Genomic DNA, 18,539 nt, shown 5'->3' on the forward strand with positions numbered 1-18,539 from the left:
ATTCTATCAAAGGTATAATAGGTAAAACATGGTGATTTATGCATAAATTTTATAAAATAACAAATATTGTGGTCCAACTATTTATAGAAAGGGAACATATATAAAGGAACGGAGGGAGTAATTGACAACTATTACTACTCCCTCTATCCAAAAATATTGTGCATTATTGACTTTGTACATTTCTTAAAAAAAATTATAAATAGAAGAGTTATTTTATTATATCAGTATGAGTGTGTTTGGTATGAAGGAAAACATTTTCTGGAAAATGTTTTTCTATTTTCTTATGTTTGGTTTGGACAAAAGTTATCAACAATTTTTTTTTAAAAAAAATTATTTTAAAATTTTATTTTCTTACCCGATCCCTGACCCCCACTCACCCACCACCAGCCAACCCCCCCTCCCCCACCCCCATCCCCACCCCCGACCAGCCCCCCACCCATCCCACACCCCCCAAAAAATTAATTTTGTTTTTTATAAATACTATAAAGTTCAAATTTTTATTTTTTCACTCCTACCCCTGCCCTCTGCCCCCTCCCCAACCCCACCAACACTCCAAATAAAATTTGTTTTTAAAAAATATTTTCAATTTCATAAATTATTTTCTACTCTAGTAAAAATAAAAGATGTCTCTCAAAAATATTTTTCATTCATAAATCAAACACTAAAAATCATTTCTGGAAAATATTTACCCATCAACCAAACATGAGAATATAGTCCAAAATCTACTTGTTTTCCAGAAAAATATTTTCTAGAAAAACATTTTCCATGGAAAACATTTTCCTTCATACCAAACACACCCTATATGAATATAATTTAAATATAATATGTTGAAAAATACAATAGAGAAATGATTACTGTTAGTGAAAAAACTTACAAGATAATAAAATTGCAAGATTACAATTGAAAATAAAATGAAGAAAGTAATCTCTTCAGGCTGAGGCGCGGATATCTCGCTCTCTTTAAGGAGATTCAAGCCCACTGCAGCAAATGTTTTCACCGGTCCAGCAGTAGTCCTCTTTGACTTGTCCCCTCCAGGATACAACAGCCTTAACAAAGTATAACTCAACAACTCTGGACAAGAGTTGAGTCCAAAGCTTCACAAAAAAAGAACACCTCCCTTCAACTAATAAGAACTCTCTTTAGACTAACTCTTTCACTCTTTGTTTTCTCTTATGAATTGTGTGTCTCTAAAACCAAATGAAGACTACCACTATTTATACTACAAGATGTCTTCCTAGCAATGAATAGGAAGATAATGGAGGTAGTAAATAGTGAAGATAATGGCCTTAGTAGTTACATAGGTTACAATGGGAATTACATAGGTTACATAAGTTACAATGGGAGTTACATATGTTACATATGTTACAAAGGGAGTTACATATGTTACATAGGTTACAAAGGGAGATACATATGTTACAAAGAGAGTAATGGAGGAATTAAGAATGAAATACATTGATGGATAACCAATGCTAATGGATGATGTAGAAGTCATCCATTCTTATAACTCCAAAATAAAGCAATTTAATAGGTTAAATATTAATATTAAAATGCTAATAACCTAACAATCCCCACTCATTTTAATATTTAGATAAGAGAGTATATCAGCTGAAGGAAGACTACTATGCATAATGAAGGTGTGCTCTGCATTGAACCTCCACTTAGTGAAACAGTAACTTTTACTCCAGAGTCGTAGTGGTCTCAGACTTGAACTATGACTGCTTAAGGGAAATAAAATATCACTGCTCACACATAATAATCAAGGTGTTGACATGAGCTTTAACAGCCAGCACGTTATGGCCATGTGCTATCCCGGTTTCATGAGTGCATTTGAGAATAAGCCTCATTCTCATAGGAAGCGACCTACTTCCACACATCACATAGGTGAAATCTGTCAAGAGTGCTCCTGTAAGATTATCACTCCACCCATACGGGCTACAGATATTCATTAACAGTTTTATCAATTCAACCTTCACAAACTATAGGAAATAATGCACTCACATCATAGGGAGGAAAAAAAATAGTGCATTTTTCACAACAAGTCATCATATGATTAGTTTTTCCCTTTGAACCTGGTTATAGGATCTCTAGTCCCCAGGTTGGGTTTCCTCATATATGACTCAAGAATTTGTAGGCTTCAATCCCATCCCCCTCGATGTGCTCCAAACCTTTTCTCTTGTTAAGGCCTTTGTAAGAGGATCTGCAAGATTATCACAAGATTTGACATAATCAACATTAATGGTACCATTTGTCAAATACGATCTTACATTACTGTGTTTCCTCCTTATAGGTCTGGATTTACCGTTGTAATAACGGTTTTGAACTCTACCAATTGCAGCGGTGCTATCACAATGAATTAAAATAGGAGGAATTGGTTTTTCAAAATAAGGAATTTGAAACAATAAATCTCTTAACCAATTCGCTTCCTCACTAGCTGAAGCTAAAGCAATTAGTTCAGCCTCCATGGTAGAGTTGGCAATTATAGTTTGCTTTTTTGATCTCCAACAAATAGCACCACCACCTAAAGTAAAGACATAACCAGTTGTAGAACAGGAATCATCTGACAAAGTGTTCCAATCCGCATCACAAAAGCCTTCAAGTACAGTAGAATATTTTTTATAGAACAAACCACAATTTTTCGTTTCAATTAAATATCTCATAACTCTTGTTATAGCATGCCAATGTTCATTACCTGGCTTGCTTGTAAACCTGCCAAGTACTCCTACTGCATATGCAATATCAGGCCTAGTGCAATCAGTCACATATCTCAAACTTCCGATTATACTAGCATATTCCTTTTGATTTATTACATCATTTTCACTTTCAACAGGAAATAAGTGAACACTTGAATCAAAAGGAGTAGCAACATGCTTGCAATCATGAAAGTTATATTTTTTCAAAATTTTCTCAACATAATGTGACTGGTCAAGGAAAATCCCCTCACATGTTCTTGTTATTTTTATTCCAAGAATAAAATTTGTCTCACCAAGATCTTTCATATCAAAATGGCTTCTAAGAATATTTTTAGCTTCATCAATAACATTCATGTTAGAGCCAAAGATCAACAAGTCATCAACATATAGGCAAATGATCACATGTGAATTATTCCAAGACTTATGATATATGCACTTATCACACTCATTTGTCTTAAAACCATTTTCAATCATGCAAAAATCAAACTTTTCATGCCATTGCTTTGGTGCCTGTTTTAAGCCATATAGGGATTTAGTAAGTTTACATACTTTGCTTTCTTGGCCTGCTTCAACAAAACACTCGGGTTGGTCCATATAAATTTCTTCATTTAGGTCTCCATTTAGAAAAGCAGTTTTTACATCCATTTGATGAATTTGCAAATCAAAAATTGCAGCCATAGCAACTAAAAGTCTAATGGATGTAATTCTCATTACCGGAGAAAAAGTATCAAAAAATTCTAGGCCTTCTAGTTGTTTAAAACCTTTTGTAACTAGCCTAGCCTTGTATTTGTCAATAGAATCATCCGGTTTCAACTTTTTCCTCAAGACCCATTTGCAACCAATTGTTTACAACCCGGTGGTAAATCAACTAACTTCAAAGTTTTATTAGAAATTAGAGATTCCATTTCATCATTTACAGCCTCTTTCCAAAAAATAGAATCATGTGAAGATAATGCTTCTTTCAAAGTTAGAGGGTCGTTTTCAACATTAAACACATAAAAATCAGGACCAAAATATTTTTCTACTCTAGCTCTTTTACTTCTTCTTAACTCAAAATCAACAACATCTTTATTTTTTAAAGTTGAAGTAGAAGAACTAGGTAGTGACAAAATATTTTGTTCAATCCTTTGACCCCCACTATTTTTAATATCAAAAGGAAATTTATTTTCATAAAAAAATAGCATCACCAGATTCTACTACAATATTATCTTCAAGATTAAAAAATCTATAGGCTGTACTATTTGAAGCATAACCAAGAAAAGCACAAGTAGTAACTTTCTTACCCAACTTTGTAATCGTGGGATCCATTAGCCTCACAAAGGCTAGACAACCCCAAACTCTTAGATATCCCAAACTTGGCTTGTAACCTTTCCACAATTCAAAAGGTGTCAATTTAGACTTTTTATGAGGCACACGATTCAACACATAACAAGCAGTTATGATAGCTTCACCCCAAAAATTTAAAGGTGCATGTGACTCAATTAGCATGGCATTAGTCAATTCAACTAAAGTTCTATTTTTCCTTTCTGCTACTCCATTAGACGAAGGAGAGTAAGGAGGAGTAGTTTCATGAATTATTTCCAATGATCTAACAAAAGAATTAAACTCATTTGATTCATATTCACGGCCTCTATCACTTCTAATTTTTTTTTTATTTTTCTTCCAAACTGATTTTCAACCTCATTGAGATAAGTTTTGAAATTTTCAAAAGCATCACTTTTATTTTTCATCAAGTAAACATATGTAAACTTAGAAAAATCATCAATGAAAGTGATAAAATATCTATTACCTCCACGAGTTAGAATTCCACCAAGTTCACAAATATCAGTATGAACTAATTCTAACAAATCAGTTTTTCTTTCAACTTGAAAATGAGGCCTTTTAGTGATCTTGGTTTTACTACAAGCCTCACATTTTTCAAAATTCTTTTTAACCATTGGGATTAATCCTAAACTACTCATGATTCCAACATAACGACCATTAATATGACACAAACGAGCATGCCAAAAATTAGTAGAAGAAAGCATATAAACAGAAGTAGAAGTTTTATTCATTTCAACATTCAACTTAAACATCCCATCACATGCATACCCCTTCCCCACAAAAATACCTTTCTTCACTATTACATATTGATCAGATTCAATAATTTGTTTAAAGCCTGCTTTATTAAGAAGAAAACTAGACATCAAATTTTTTCTCATAGAAGGAGTATAAAGTACATCTTTCAATGTTAATATCCTTCCAGAAGTAAAACACAATTCAACATCTCCCTTTCCAAGCACTTGAGTAGTGTGAGCATCACCAAGCATGATAGTTTTGGGCTCCTCAAAATGAGTATATTTTTTAAACCAGTCTTTGTCATAACAGACATGACGGTTTGCACCAGAATCAGCCCACCATCCATCAACATTCTCAACCATGTTTATGTCGGTAATCACCGTCACAAAAGGTTCTTCGGTAACATTTGCCTGAGGGTTAGGACCACATTTCCGGAATCTGCAAAATCGAGCAATATGCCCACTCTTGCCACAAACAAAGCATGATCCTTTTCTTGAACTTGTTGAGTTTGTGCTTGGTGATTTTCACCATTATTCTTCTTGGGAGGTTTACCATTATTTTTCTTGAATTTTTTCTTCTTAGGCTTTAAAGAAGTATTTTTGTGAGTTTCAGGAGTAGCATTATTCGAAGTAATTAAATTTACCTTCAATGTGATGTTGTTCTCTTCTGTTTGTAAAAGTGCATCTTGGCCTCTTGCTTCTTCTTCCATGCGGATTTTCATTATCAAGCTTTCAAGAGAGGTTTCCTTTTGTTTGTGACGCATAGTTTTTTGAAATTTCTTCCAAGAAGGTGAAAGTTTATCCACTATGCCACAAACAATAAAGTTATCTCCAATTTTAACCTATTCGGACCTAAGCTCTCCGACAATCATGATGAAGTCTTGAGCTTGATCTACCACTGATTTGTTGTCCACCATTTGGAAACGAAAAAATCTACTAGCTGCATATTTTTTCGCTCCAGCCTCTTCGGTATCATACTTACTCTGCAATGCCTTCCAAATTTTCTTTGCACTAGAGTAAGTTCTATCATAATAATCATAAAAATTATCAGATAGACAATTAAGAAGATAATACCGACACTTATAGGAATCACCATCGTACTTTTCCACTTTCTCTAGATGAGAAATAGTTTCATCATCATTCATAGTAATGATGTCTTCTTTATTTGGATTCTTCTCGGTCAAAACGTAAGAAACATTGAGAACACTTAAGTAGAAAAGTACTTTACCCTTCCATCTTTTGAAATGGTTACCATTGAACCGAAATGACTTGTTAAGATCTCCCATCTTGACATCCGCGGTTTTTTCAATTGTAGCCATCTTTGAATCTCCTTAAAATTGTTAGTGAAAAAACTTACAAGATAATAAAATTGCAAGATTACAATTGAAAATAAAATGAAGAAAGTAATCTATTCAGGCTGAGGAGCGGATATCTCGCTCTCTTTAAGGAGATTCAAGCTCACTGCAGCAAATGTTTTCACCGGTCGAGCAGTAGTCCTCTTTGACTTGTCCCCTCCAGGATACAACAGCCTTTACAAAGTATAACTCAACAACTCTGGACAAGAGTTGAGTCCAAAGCTCCACAAAAAAAGAACACCTCCCTTCAACTAATAAGAACTCTCTTTAGACTAACTCTTTCACTCTTTGTTTTCTCTTATGAATTGTGTGTCTTTAAAACCAAATGAAGACTACCACTATTTATACTACAAGAAGTCTTCCTAGCAATGAATAGGAAGATAATGGAGGTAGTAAATAGTGAAGATAATGGCCTTAGGAGTTACATAGGTTACAATGGGAGTTACATAGGTTACATAAGTTACAATGGGAGTTACATATGTTACATATGTTACAAAGGGAGTTACATATGTTACATAGGTTACAAAGGGAGTTACATATGTTACAAAGGGAGTAATGGAGGAATTAAGAATGCAATACATTGATGGATAACCAATGCTAATGGATGATGTAGAAGTCATCCATTCTTATAACTCGAAAATAAAGCAATTTAATAGGTTAAATATTAATATTAAAATGCTAATAACCTAACAATTACAAATAATGATATGAGTCAATTAGGAATTATATAAAAAATTATATATTAATTTAATAAAATGAACAAATATAAATCTAAAATTCAAAATAATAACATGGACAACTATTACTAGAGGGAAGGAGCGAAAGAGAAAGTAATTACTGTTGAGTTTTATTTGCCCTGATTTCTTACCATAAATAGATTTTTCTTTTAGGAAAAGGTTTTGGATTGACTAATCCTTTTTTGGTAGGAAAATGTTTAGAACTCTATAAATAGAGGAATGTTCCTTCTAACTTAATTAGCATTCACAATGTAGTCTTAAGGGCTTTGAGAGTTTTGGTTAGAGGGAGAATTTGTGGGTCACAAGCTTGATACGTTATCACTTGTGAACCTTCCATATATTCTGAGTGAATTGGTTGAGGTTGTTTCTTTCTGTATTTTGAACTCTCATATTTATAGTGGATTGCTCATCTCCTTTGTGGATGTAGGTCGATTGACCGAACCACGTTAAATCTTTGTGTCTTTTGGTATATTTCTCATTGTCTTCTTACTCGTGGTCTTTTGAGGTTTGTTTTGCTAGCTTCCGCATTTACACATACTTATTTTCGGTCCTAACAATTACTACTTGGAAAAGCAGAATTATTGGTACATTAAATTTGTGAAAGTGTATTTAGGAGTTCCCTTCAATTTCTTAGTCTAGATTAATAGATTAATCAAGAGTTTTTTTTCATGATCGTTGTGTTTGAACTAGTATTATTTATGTATTTTGATTAGTTTTGTGAGATATTTATTATTTTTCATTAATAACATATATTAGTTAGTTATATACGCTAACCTAGGATAAATGAAAAAAACTATCTAAGTATTTCTGTCTCTATTATACCTTTATGTTCAAATTAATGAAGAGTTTGATTGTTGAAATTATGACGCATATGAGAATAATTATATATTTCAAATGTCAAGATATCATTTGACGGATCATAGAGTAATTATATATATTTTTGATAATTAAATTACAATTATTACAAGAGAATGATATTTGAACAGGTAGTCAATACTACTATGTAGTGTACATATCTAGATTCTAATAGATACTTAAGCCAGCTACTATCTCTTTGGTGACTGACAAATTCAATGTGTGGTTTGAATTAAATTTGAACGAGTTAAAACGAACTGACTTGATAAATAGGCAGGTTATTGACCTATTAAAAGTTACTTGAATTAAAATTGATTGGGCTGAAATGGGTCATAATCATATCAGTGGCATAGTCATAAATTTCATAAAGAATATTCAAACTTTGAATGATTATTTTTTTTAAAAAAAATGAACCTAAAGGGAATCTTACATGCCATACATACTTCTACACTCAATTGTCATCAAGCTACTACTCACTTCTGACTTCACACAAAAATATGCACTGTTAATATCTTACAGATTTTAAGCAAACTACAATAAAAAAAAATTTTTAATGAAGAGTGTCCAGTTGGACATCCTAAAACCACCGTAGCTTCACCCCAGAACCATATCTACCTTATTCTTCTAAGTGTTATTAAATTTGTTAGTTTTAATACTTTTTATGGGTACCTAAATTTATTTACTTTTTAATTATGATTTTGTATAACATATCAAACAAAGTGATAAGAGTGAGTTGCTTGGATAGTAAGCATTCTCTATCCTCACTTCTCAACAAGATTGAAGGCAAACCAAACTTTATAAAGATGATTTAATATTCTTCTTTCATATATTGGATGACACTATAACAATAATAATACAGGCTTTTTAATTCTTCAAGTAATCTACGTGGTGGTTAGGATGTACACAAACCTTATTAAGTAAGAATATAACAATGCATATGTTAAAGGAAAAATACTAGAATACAAAATTAGGATAATAAAAATTTGACTCATGAATTTGATATATTCAAATAGCGATATTGAAATAATATTGCATTAAATCTGATATGTTGATTTAATGATATTGAAATAGTGTTATGTTACTTCAATATAATGATAACTTATTGCAAATACTTGAAATTTGAAGAAAACATCAAAAAATAAATATGATCTTTTTGAAACAAATAACAATAAATTTTGCATAATGCAAAATGTTTGACAATTGGAAGACTTAAAGAATATCTAGTATTAAGAGAATGCTAGAGTGGTAAACGCCCCTCAATTCCTACCCTAAAAATTCTAAATTCGAATTACCAATGGATCAAAAAGGGTGGCCAATCATGGGAGGGTTAAAAATAGAAAATAGAAACAAAAACAAGCGATCGGAAGATATATACATATATATATATATATATATACACATATATATACATACATATATATATATATAAGAAGAGACACAAAAAAAAAAAGGTGGTAAGAAAGAATACTACAATTACTAAAAACTATTCAATTTCTCAACATTACAACGATCCCATGTTAAATAAGGTAAAAAGAGTATATTTTTGTGAAAATGATCCGAAATATATTTGAATTTTGACCAAAATTGTTATTACAATCCCAAATTTTGAACTAGGCCTATTACCCTCTATATTATTTAATACAATATTTTAAAGGTATATATGTGCACACATGGACAAGTTACTATTTTTCCTTTCACAATTTATATGACATTTTTAATGTTTTGAGAGTCAAACAGTTTAAGTTTGACCAGAAGCACATAGAATCTTCAATTTTTTTGAAAATTAGATTTATATTTTTGTACACTATGTAAAAAGTATTATGAGTCACAATAATTGATAATTCAAAATGTTTATAAAATCTATGAAAAATTTATGGTAAAAAATAGACTTGCTTGACTCTTGAAATCCGAAAGGTGACATATAAAATGGGACGGATGTAGTATTTATATGATGCAATATTTACGATGTCCACGTGGTTTAAAATACACTATTAAATAGTGTATGAGATAAAAGATCCTTCCCAAAATTTAAAATTATTACAACAATTTCAATCAATGTTCGAATATATTTAAAACTTTTTTCCCTAAATATTTATCCAAAAATTTCTTTACAAATAGAATAGTATATGATATATACTTTTAATATATATATATATATATATATATATATATATATATATATATTATCCTTAGAAAAAATTGTGGGTCCCAACAAGCTATTGCTTTAGTGGCCTTATAGTCTATACAACCCTGCTCCACCACCGGCCCTAAAGTTTAGGATCCATATCACCAAGGGAGAATAAGAATAGAAACTCCGAAAACCGTAAAAGAAAATTTTTTTTTAACAAATTTCTATTTTAGTTACATATCAATCCAATTTTTTATTATGAAGTAAAAAGGATCGACTAATAAATAGGCTATCTTCTCTTTTACTAATGCAAATCATAACCTATCGATTGTCTTTGATTGAAACTTGTTAATGAGATTCGATCCAAACCTAGAATGTTGCTTGCTATGTTAGAAAGAAAATTAAAAAGTGATATCGAATAAAATTGATTTTAAATTATTCTTTTAAGTGAAATACATTGATTTTAAATTAGCACACTAATAATAAAAAAGAAGTAAATAATCCAAGGCATAGTCACTTTGAAGCTATTTCCCTATTAAATACTATTTTATGTTGTACAAAGATGACTGTCTCTTTAAGAATGGGATTTGGGAAGATAACTTAAAAGATTGAATTCTTAATAAATTCCTTATTATGAACTTAAAGAGACAAAGTTTGACTTATAAATTATAAAGATATTGCATGAGTCGAAAAGTACTATGATAACTTAATATACACATTTAATTTGATGCATGTATACGATGACTAAATTTGTTAGTCTATTTATCAAAGTTCCAACATATGTTAATTAATTATATTCGAAGATAAGTCAAAAAAATGAAAGATGGAGAACAAAATATATACTATGTATTATGTATATCGGAAATTACCGCAAGCAATTTTTTTTTTAATTAAAATACATAAATTTTAAAATAGATATGTTAAAACTGCAGCTCAACCCAATACTTTATTTCTGTCAAAGTATAATGTGAAAACTTACTTCACATATGGTACAACATTTGAACTCAAGGATAATGTCACGAAGTTTCACGTAGTTATAGTTGTATCGTAGAGAGTTTTGTGATACCTGGAGTTAAGTAAAATGATTGTGTTTGAAGCCATATTTTCTCCATATTAAGTAAGAGTATTTATATCTAAACACATAATATTTTATTCGGATTGTGATGGTATAGGGATAAGACATAAGTATCCCTTAATCTCGAGACACATTTTAACTAAATTAATATCTTATTACCTTCTAACCAATTTTGTATATCTTTTTGGCTTATGTGACATCCAAACATCTTTCACTCGCCTCAACTATATGGAATCATAGAGTGTGTCATGTAAGTCAAAAGATATACTCTATCTGTTCTAAAAAGAATGTCTATATTTCCTTTTTAGTTTGTTTAAAAAAGAATGTCCCCTTTCCTTTTTGACAACACTTTAACTTTAAGTGGCCTGTTTAAGACCACAAGATTTAAGGGAATTTTGGTACATTTTGACATAACTTTAATTTAGAACCACAAGATTAAAATTTTTTCTTTCTTTTCTCAAACTCTTTTCAAGTCAAACTAGGTCATCCTTTTTTAAACGAAGGGAGTATATATTACAGAAAATTAAAATGAGTCTGGAGTAATAAAATGAGTTTGGAGTAATAGAACCTTAATTTTGTTTAATGTGACTCTGAGATTTCGATCATAATCTAGGGATAGTTGTGCCTTATTCCTAACTGAATTCTTATTAGCAGTTTAGAAATTAAATCTTTGCCGATTTCTCCCAACTTAGCTTTCGAAAGTCAAAACATGTTTAGTAAATACAACAAAGTTAAACTCAAAGAATTAGTAGATAGCCAATGGCACAAATTGTGGTGGGGGATGTGGGGGGGGGGGGGGGATGGGATGGGGCTGGGGTTTTTGTAAAACATTGAAAGTTAAAATGATCATGGATTCATTTATTTTCATGTCACTAATTCTCTCTACCAAAATATCTCAAACATGTCTAAATTTGAGAACTATTATGTCCTTAGCATTTGCAAAACATTACTACTTTGTGGTCTAGTCCTATACTTGTGCACCATTTATTTTTTCAATGACTCTTATCATTTTGCATCTTCTGATCTTTTCTCTTCTTTTAAATCCACAATATCATGTCCATCTACTACTCAAACGACAAGTAGCTCATCCACCAACATTAGTCACATTATTTTTGGACTTTTAGGGTCAGAAAAAGCATGGCACCATAGAAAATCCTATATTGAATCATGGTGGAGACCAAATATTACAAAAGGACATCTTTTACTAGATGTTCCTCCTCAAGGTGATGATCTTCTCCCATGGTCCTTCAATTCACCTCCTTATCGAGTATCCGATAATTTGTCAAAACTTCTTAAGGAAACAAATCATGTTGAGCCAAGAGTTTTAAGAATGGTTCATGGGATTATGGAGGTAGTTAGAGAGGTACATGAAGGGGTAAGATGGGTAATTATGGGGGACGATGATTCTATATTTTTTGTGGATAATATGGTTGATATTCTTGCACAATATGATCATACAAAGTATTATTATTTTGGAGGACATTCAGAATTTATATTGTCAAATTATTGGTACTCATTTAATCAAGCTTTTGGTGGAGCTGGAATTATAATGAGTTATCCTTTGGCTAAAGAATTTGCAAAAAATGTAATGTCGTGCTTAAAGAGATATGCACACTTGAGATCTGCTGATAGAACAACAATGAATTGTATAGCTGATATTGGAGTCAATCTTTCTCCTCTTCAGGGTATTCATCAGGTATTTGACTTATATACGCTGATAGTATCAAAGAAAAAAAAGTCAACCTTCGTGACTATACTATATGGATCTACTTTTCTCTTTTCCCTTAATATATATATACTAAATACTTTAATATTTATGACTTGTAGATTGATCTTCGTGGTGATATATCTGGATTTCTATCATATCATCCAAAGTCTCTATTAACGTCCCTTCATCATTTTGACATGTTTGATCCAATTTTTCCTTCTATGGATCGTGTACAATCAGTGTTCCACCTCCAAAACGTTGCAAAATACGATCAATCGCGCATGTTACAACAAACTATATGCCATCATAGGTCTAAAAGTTGGACATTTTCAGTTTCTTGGGGATATTCAGCTCATATTTATGAGAAAATTATGCCTAGAAGTTGGATACAAAGACCAATTGAAACATTTAGAACATGGCAACCAAGTCCTAATCCACCATATTACATGTTTGATGTTAGAAGTCCTTCTTGGGATCCTTGTGAAGCTCCTCATGTATTTTTCTTCAAGTCCGTTAAGAAAACTCAAAGAGGTGAAATTGTTACTATGTATACTAGAGGATGGCCTCGAGGGATAGGAACTTGTTTGTCTTCTGGAAATTTTTCTGCTGAGTATATTTCTGAAATTCATGTTTACTCACCAACAACCAAACGTATCCTGGTAAGTAATGTTTTCTATGTCCAATAATTTTCTCTCAAAACCTTGTGTTTACATTACAAAATTAAAATTTTTCAATATCTATATATATGTATACACACCTCATATGAATATTTTAGTGATGTTTTGTTTAACTTTCAAAAAATTATACCAACTACTCCCTCCGTTGAAAAAAGAATGACCTCCTTCCTTTTTAGTCTGTTTGAAAAAAGAATGACCTCTTTTTTTTTTGTAACAACTTTCCACGTGAAACGTTTAGGGCCACAAGATCAAATGTATATTTGACATAACTTTAATTTAGAACCACGTGATAAAAAATATTTTTTATTTTTTTAAACTCTGTTTCAAGTTAAACTAGATTATTCTTTGTGAAATAGAGGAAGTATTTAAAACGGGAATTGAATACACGGTCAATGCACGTGACATAAACTAGTGTATAATGTAAGTGGTTCACATAATTTGAGGAAACTATTTCTTTTTTTAAGTTGCTCTTTTTTTCTTTGTTTTCTTCACATATACTCAAGTATTAAAGTATATAACGTTATGAATGAACTAATATATTGAAAGTCAACAAATATCTAATCCGACATCTAAATATTTATTAACCTTTTTTTTTGTCTATGTTTTTGTTTTTTCAGATTGATAAATGTGAATGTTGCGATATAATCCATGAGGCAGGATCAAATAAGGTTGACATCAAATATAGAGAGTGTAAGATAAATGAGATAATAGCTTGATTGATTTGTCGAGTTGTTGTATAAAAATTTGTATTTTTCTTCTTCGTATTTTTTGGGGAAGGGGATATAAAGTAGGAAACCGAACGCTCTTTAACAAGGTGAAAGTTCAGATAGCCAACTAACTGAGCTATAAAGGTTTTCATAAGAATTTATATCAATCTTATTTTCTTGCAATCGAATTTACTTTTTTCAAATGTTATTTGTTATGTATTGTTTTTCAATTATAATGTATCACTTGGGTAGTGAGCCCAAGGTGTAAATTCCAGAGTAGTAGCCTTTAGAAATTCAGCCCAAAGAGAACAATTGATTTTAAGCCTCCATTATCTCCTAATAGCATGGTGTATCAACAATATCATGTGAACTTCTGATAGCCACACCATCTACCTCATTGGGGAGACAAAGGTTAGACCAACTGTTCAAATAATATTTTTTTTATTATCAGGAGTAGAGAAAGATCTTAGCCATGTGTTTTAAGGTCTTTCGAAGATGCTGAAGGAGTGTAAATAGGGAGAGACTAGAGTGAAGGATACTTGATGTTCAATTGTCGATAGTCAATGCACATTTTCATAATCCTATTCTTCTTCCTCAGAAACTATATCGGAGTGTCCCTAGGGGGATGTTAGGTCTAATTATGTCATGATTCAAACTATCGGGCTATGTAAGCACTTACTCTAACATCTAGATAGGAGAATTCTTGCCGTCCGATTTAAAATTGGTAATGCAGGAGTAGACTGAAACCTAGTACTTCATCTTAAGAACACAAGAGAAAATAACGTCAACCTTGATTACATTAAAAAAAAAAAAAAAAACTTTCGCATATAGTCACTCAAAAATAGCGTAATTACTCTCCATAGCTATAGTTTGATAATTACAATTCTTAGCTATATGTTATAGGGAGGAGAGAAGCGAGCGAGACTGGGAGAGAGAGGAGAGAGGAGAGAGAGAGAGAGGGCAAAAAGTGGGAGAGAGGTGAATTGTATATGTATATCGGTTAGATAATTATATATAATACATATGTATTTGTATATATGCAAGCGAGATTGGGAGAGGGAGGAGAGTGACGAGCGAGATTGAGAGAGAAAGGAGAGAGGCGAGCGAGAGGGAGCGGAGTGGGGAGTATGTTATACATATGCATTTGTATATATGGCAAGAGAGATCGGGAGAGGGAGGAGAGAGGGCATAGAGTAGGAGAGGTGAATTGTATATGTGAATGATTACATTATTGTATATTATACATATGCATTTGTATGTTTAGGCAAATTATGCATATACAAATGAGGCTAATTATACAAACTCAAAGTCAACTCACGTAATTAATGTATAACGTTAGTCGTGAGTGATAATTATAGTAAACTATAACTATGATGAGTAATTAAGTTGTATAATTTTGATTAACCGCGATAATTTTCCCTTAGAAAAAATCAATTGTAAAATACAAGAAAATCCTCCATCTAGGAAGTACTTGTCTAACAGGTACAAGCTCTAAGAGAAACAAAATCTAAAAATAAGACACAACTTCCATCATTAGAAAGAAGGAGTAGAAATTGTTGGAGAATCATCGTCTTCACCTAAGAAACATCATTAATCCTGCAACAAGACTATACCAAGTGGCATAGCAAGAATAGTATTACTACAGACGACATGTATTGATAGTCATCATCGATCGACCTAAATCACCACATAATATCATACGAATAATTAGAAAGATATAACTGGAAGCTACACAACCCCAATCATTTTACTTTATCCTTACTATCTAGTAATACGACCTCTTAACTCATACACTCTATCCCAAGCCTCTCTACCTCATTTATGTTGTCGATTCCGTCATTAGGAGTCATTCCACCCTCCTGTTAGGTCATAACCTAACCCCTTTATCACATAAAGACTTTATGATCTTGCCCGTCCTACCAACAATGGAACTGTTGTACTAATTATAATGATTATGAATTCAAATCTACCAACTCTCTTTGTTAACCAATCTAGTGCCCTTTTTAAGATTCCCTACTGACACCATAGATAATTTAGTGGACAATCTATAAAACTCTTGCTTACCCACTCCCCTCTTAACTGAAATCATACATGACTCAAGCTTCCTCGTCGGTGACCTGAACCATCCAAGGATCCCTAAAATATCATCCATAGTGGATAATATGAAATCTTGGTCTAAACAAGAACCATCCCATCAATTGAACCCATCAACCCGGCCACTCATAGACCTATATAAAACAAACATGTACCGAGTGTGGTACCTGATTAAACCAATATAGATTTTGTAGCAAGTGTGGTATCCCATCAATTATTAGAGAACTTGTATAAGGGCATGGTACTCAAGCCAACTAATAGATTTTTCGTATCAAGTGTGGAATCTGTGTCAATCAAAAAAAATTACCAACCTGGTATTCGAGCAAATTGAGAATCATAGACATCACACAATCACAATCACAATCAAAATGAATACAATCACAATTGTAAGACTACAAGCATTAAAAAAAAATTCATTGCATGAAATTGACAACAAAATATTATTTCACATTCGTCCCTTTTACTCCTAATCACATTTTGCACAAGTGAAATAGTTAACGTGCATATAAAACTTAAATTGGAAACAACTCAAACATTACCTAACTTTAACCCATCTAAAATTCAATTACCCAAAGATTACAATCATAGAAGCTAACACTCGTCGGCCTTCATAAAGGCATTACATACCACCGTAGTTTCTCAACATAAATAGAAATCGAGAATCACCGACCAGGTAGGCAATGCGCCAAATCTCCCTTTCCATCGCCTTCTTGACTTGACTCTTCACCATTAGCTCTTCTGTACCTTTAGGCGATCAGGATCTCCATCGTCGATCCAATCGGCGGATCACCGAAATGTCATTTACATAGTCGAGTTGGCTTTTTCCCAGGGCTGGTATTAGCCGAGATGAAAGGCCACTCGGCAAATCGCCGAGTCTTCTTGGCGATCGTTAGATTTGTTTTTCTTTCATTGTTTTATCTAGTAATGTTCTTGCCTTGCACTTTTGCCTTCATAGCTTCAAATAAGCACTTAATTAACATCTTTTTAAAGCATAAAATATGCATTTAGGACATTAAATTTTAGATATCTATCCCTAAGTGGGTCAAAATTCCCGACTCATTATCATGTCTCAACAATTCAGAAGGTCTATATATTCAGTTGAATCGGATAATTACAAATGGAAAAGTATAATAAAATGTCGAGTAGTACTCCAAGAAATCACAGTTGTAAGTTTTGAAGTTGTGTGTATTTTCAAAGGTAAAAAATTTAAGTTGTTCACTTCAAAATTTCTGAATATACCCTTGTTTCCTTATTTTGTTCTCTCATAAGAGGAATTGTTGTCTTTTTGGACCTCAGTAGTTCTTAACTATGATTGTAAGAGAATAATAGAAAACTTCATGTGAGAAGTTAATAAAAAGAATTATAAATCACCCATTTGTGGGCAAACTATCTTTAAAATGTGTGATATTTTTGTAGGTTTTGGGGTGAGTGACAGAATTGAATTTGTTTATCACGAACGCTATAAAAGAGTAAAGTGTTCATTTTGATCTGTATTTTAAGACAGGTCCCTGTAGACGCATAAATTGTATTGGATCAAATTCATATAAATTTTGAATTTAATCCATTCATTTGGGCTGAATAATTAATTTGGGCTTTACAAATAAATAAGTCCATCTTATTAAATTCAAATTCAAGGTTCATTTCATCTTGAAGCCCGAACTCATGCCATGTGTCACAGTGACTAGGCATCCAAGACCAACAAGGTTTGCAAGAACAAATCAAAATGCGTCAAGTGTCAAAATGACATCTTTTGGCCAATCACAAGCAACCTTATTCACTCCCTACAACTATAAATAGGGGATAGACATGACATTGAAAGGGGATCCTGAAAACTATTCAACAAGCATTCAGCAAATTGGAGAAAGTTACAACATCAACATCAATAGTTCTTCGAAGGAGTGATCAACGGAGTTCTTCCCAGATATCAACTTACAACGACGAAGCGCTTTTCGACGTTCAGGAGATAGACAACATCTCAAGGAGGTCTACATCATCCAACAATTCAGGAAATACGATACTGAAGACCCTCGAATCTCATAGAAACTTAGGAGAGAGAATCAAGAGAACAACGGAATTGTACTCATAACGATTCATTAATAAAATCACATTTTTCTTTTATTTATTTTGCTTGTAGTCGATTTTCAGCGCTTACGAAAATTTGTTGCGAACAGTCCCCTTTTAATATGTAGTAACTGAAAAGTGTCTCCTTTTGAAGCCAAACTCCACGACACTAAGTGTTTGGCTATAGATTTCAAATATTCTTGGCAAATATTATTTGGGTGAAATTTCACCATGTGTTTGGCCATAGTATTTGGAAATATATAATTTTTTTAGAAAAATATTATTTATACCCATAAGTTTTAAAAATATCAAAACTAACCATAAGTTTGTATGACAAGTCAATTGGATCTTTGTTACAACAATAACAAATAGTGTCCATGACACTAGAGCAATGT

The 18,539-nt window shown here is 32.2% G+C and overlaps 1 protein-coding gene across 1 annotated transcript; it reads left to right on the forward strand.

Moving 5' to 3' along the window:
• The first annotated feature begins 11,740 nt into the window (after positions 1–11,740).
• Positions 11,741–14,192, forward strand: LOC104644756 (uncharacterized). The gene is made up of 3 exons (XM_010314966.4): positions 11,741–12,593; positions 12,725–13,264; positions 13,900–14,192. Exons 1-3 carry the CDS (start codon positions 11,799–11,801, stop codon positions 13,996–13,998), a joined length of 1,434 nt encoding a protein of 477 aa, XP_010313268.1. The 5' UTR covers positions 11,741–11,798; the 3' UTR covers positions 13,999–14,192.
• Positions 14,193–18,539: the final 4,347 nt, after the last annotated feature.

Source organism: Solanum lycopersicum, chromosome 11 (genome assembly GCF_036512215.1).
Source record: "Solanum lycopersicum chromosome 11, SLM_r2.1".
In the NCBI taxonomy this organism is placed as follows: Eukaryota; Viridiplantae; Streptophyta; class Magnoliopsida; order Solanales; family Solanaceae; genus Solanum; species Solanum lycopersicum.

Bases quoted from the DNA above. Each gene is read 5' to 3' on its own strand.
- LOC104644756 (XM_010314966.4), top strand. From the start codon at position 11,799: ATGTCTAAATTTGAGAACTATTATGTCCTTAGCATTTGCAAAACATTA. The intron at 12,594-12,724 runs GTATTTGACTTA...TATGACTTGTAG, and splicing joins CTCTTCAGGGTATTCATCAG to ATTGATCTTCGTGGTGATAT. The intron at 13,265-13,899 runs GTAAGTAATGTT...TTGTTTTTTCAG, and splicing joins CAACAACCAAACGTATCCTG to ATTGATAAATGTGAATGTTG.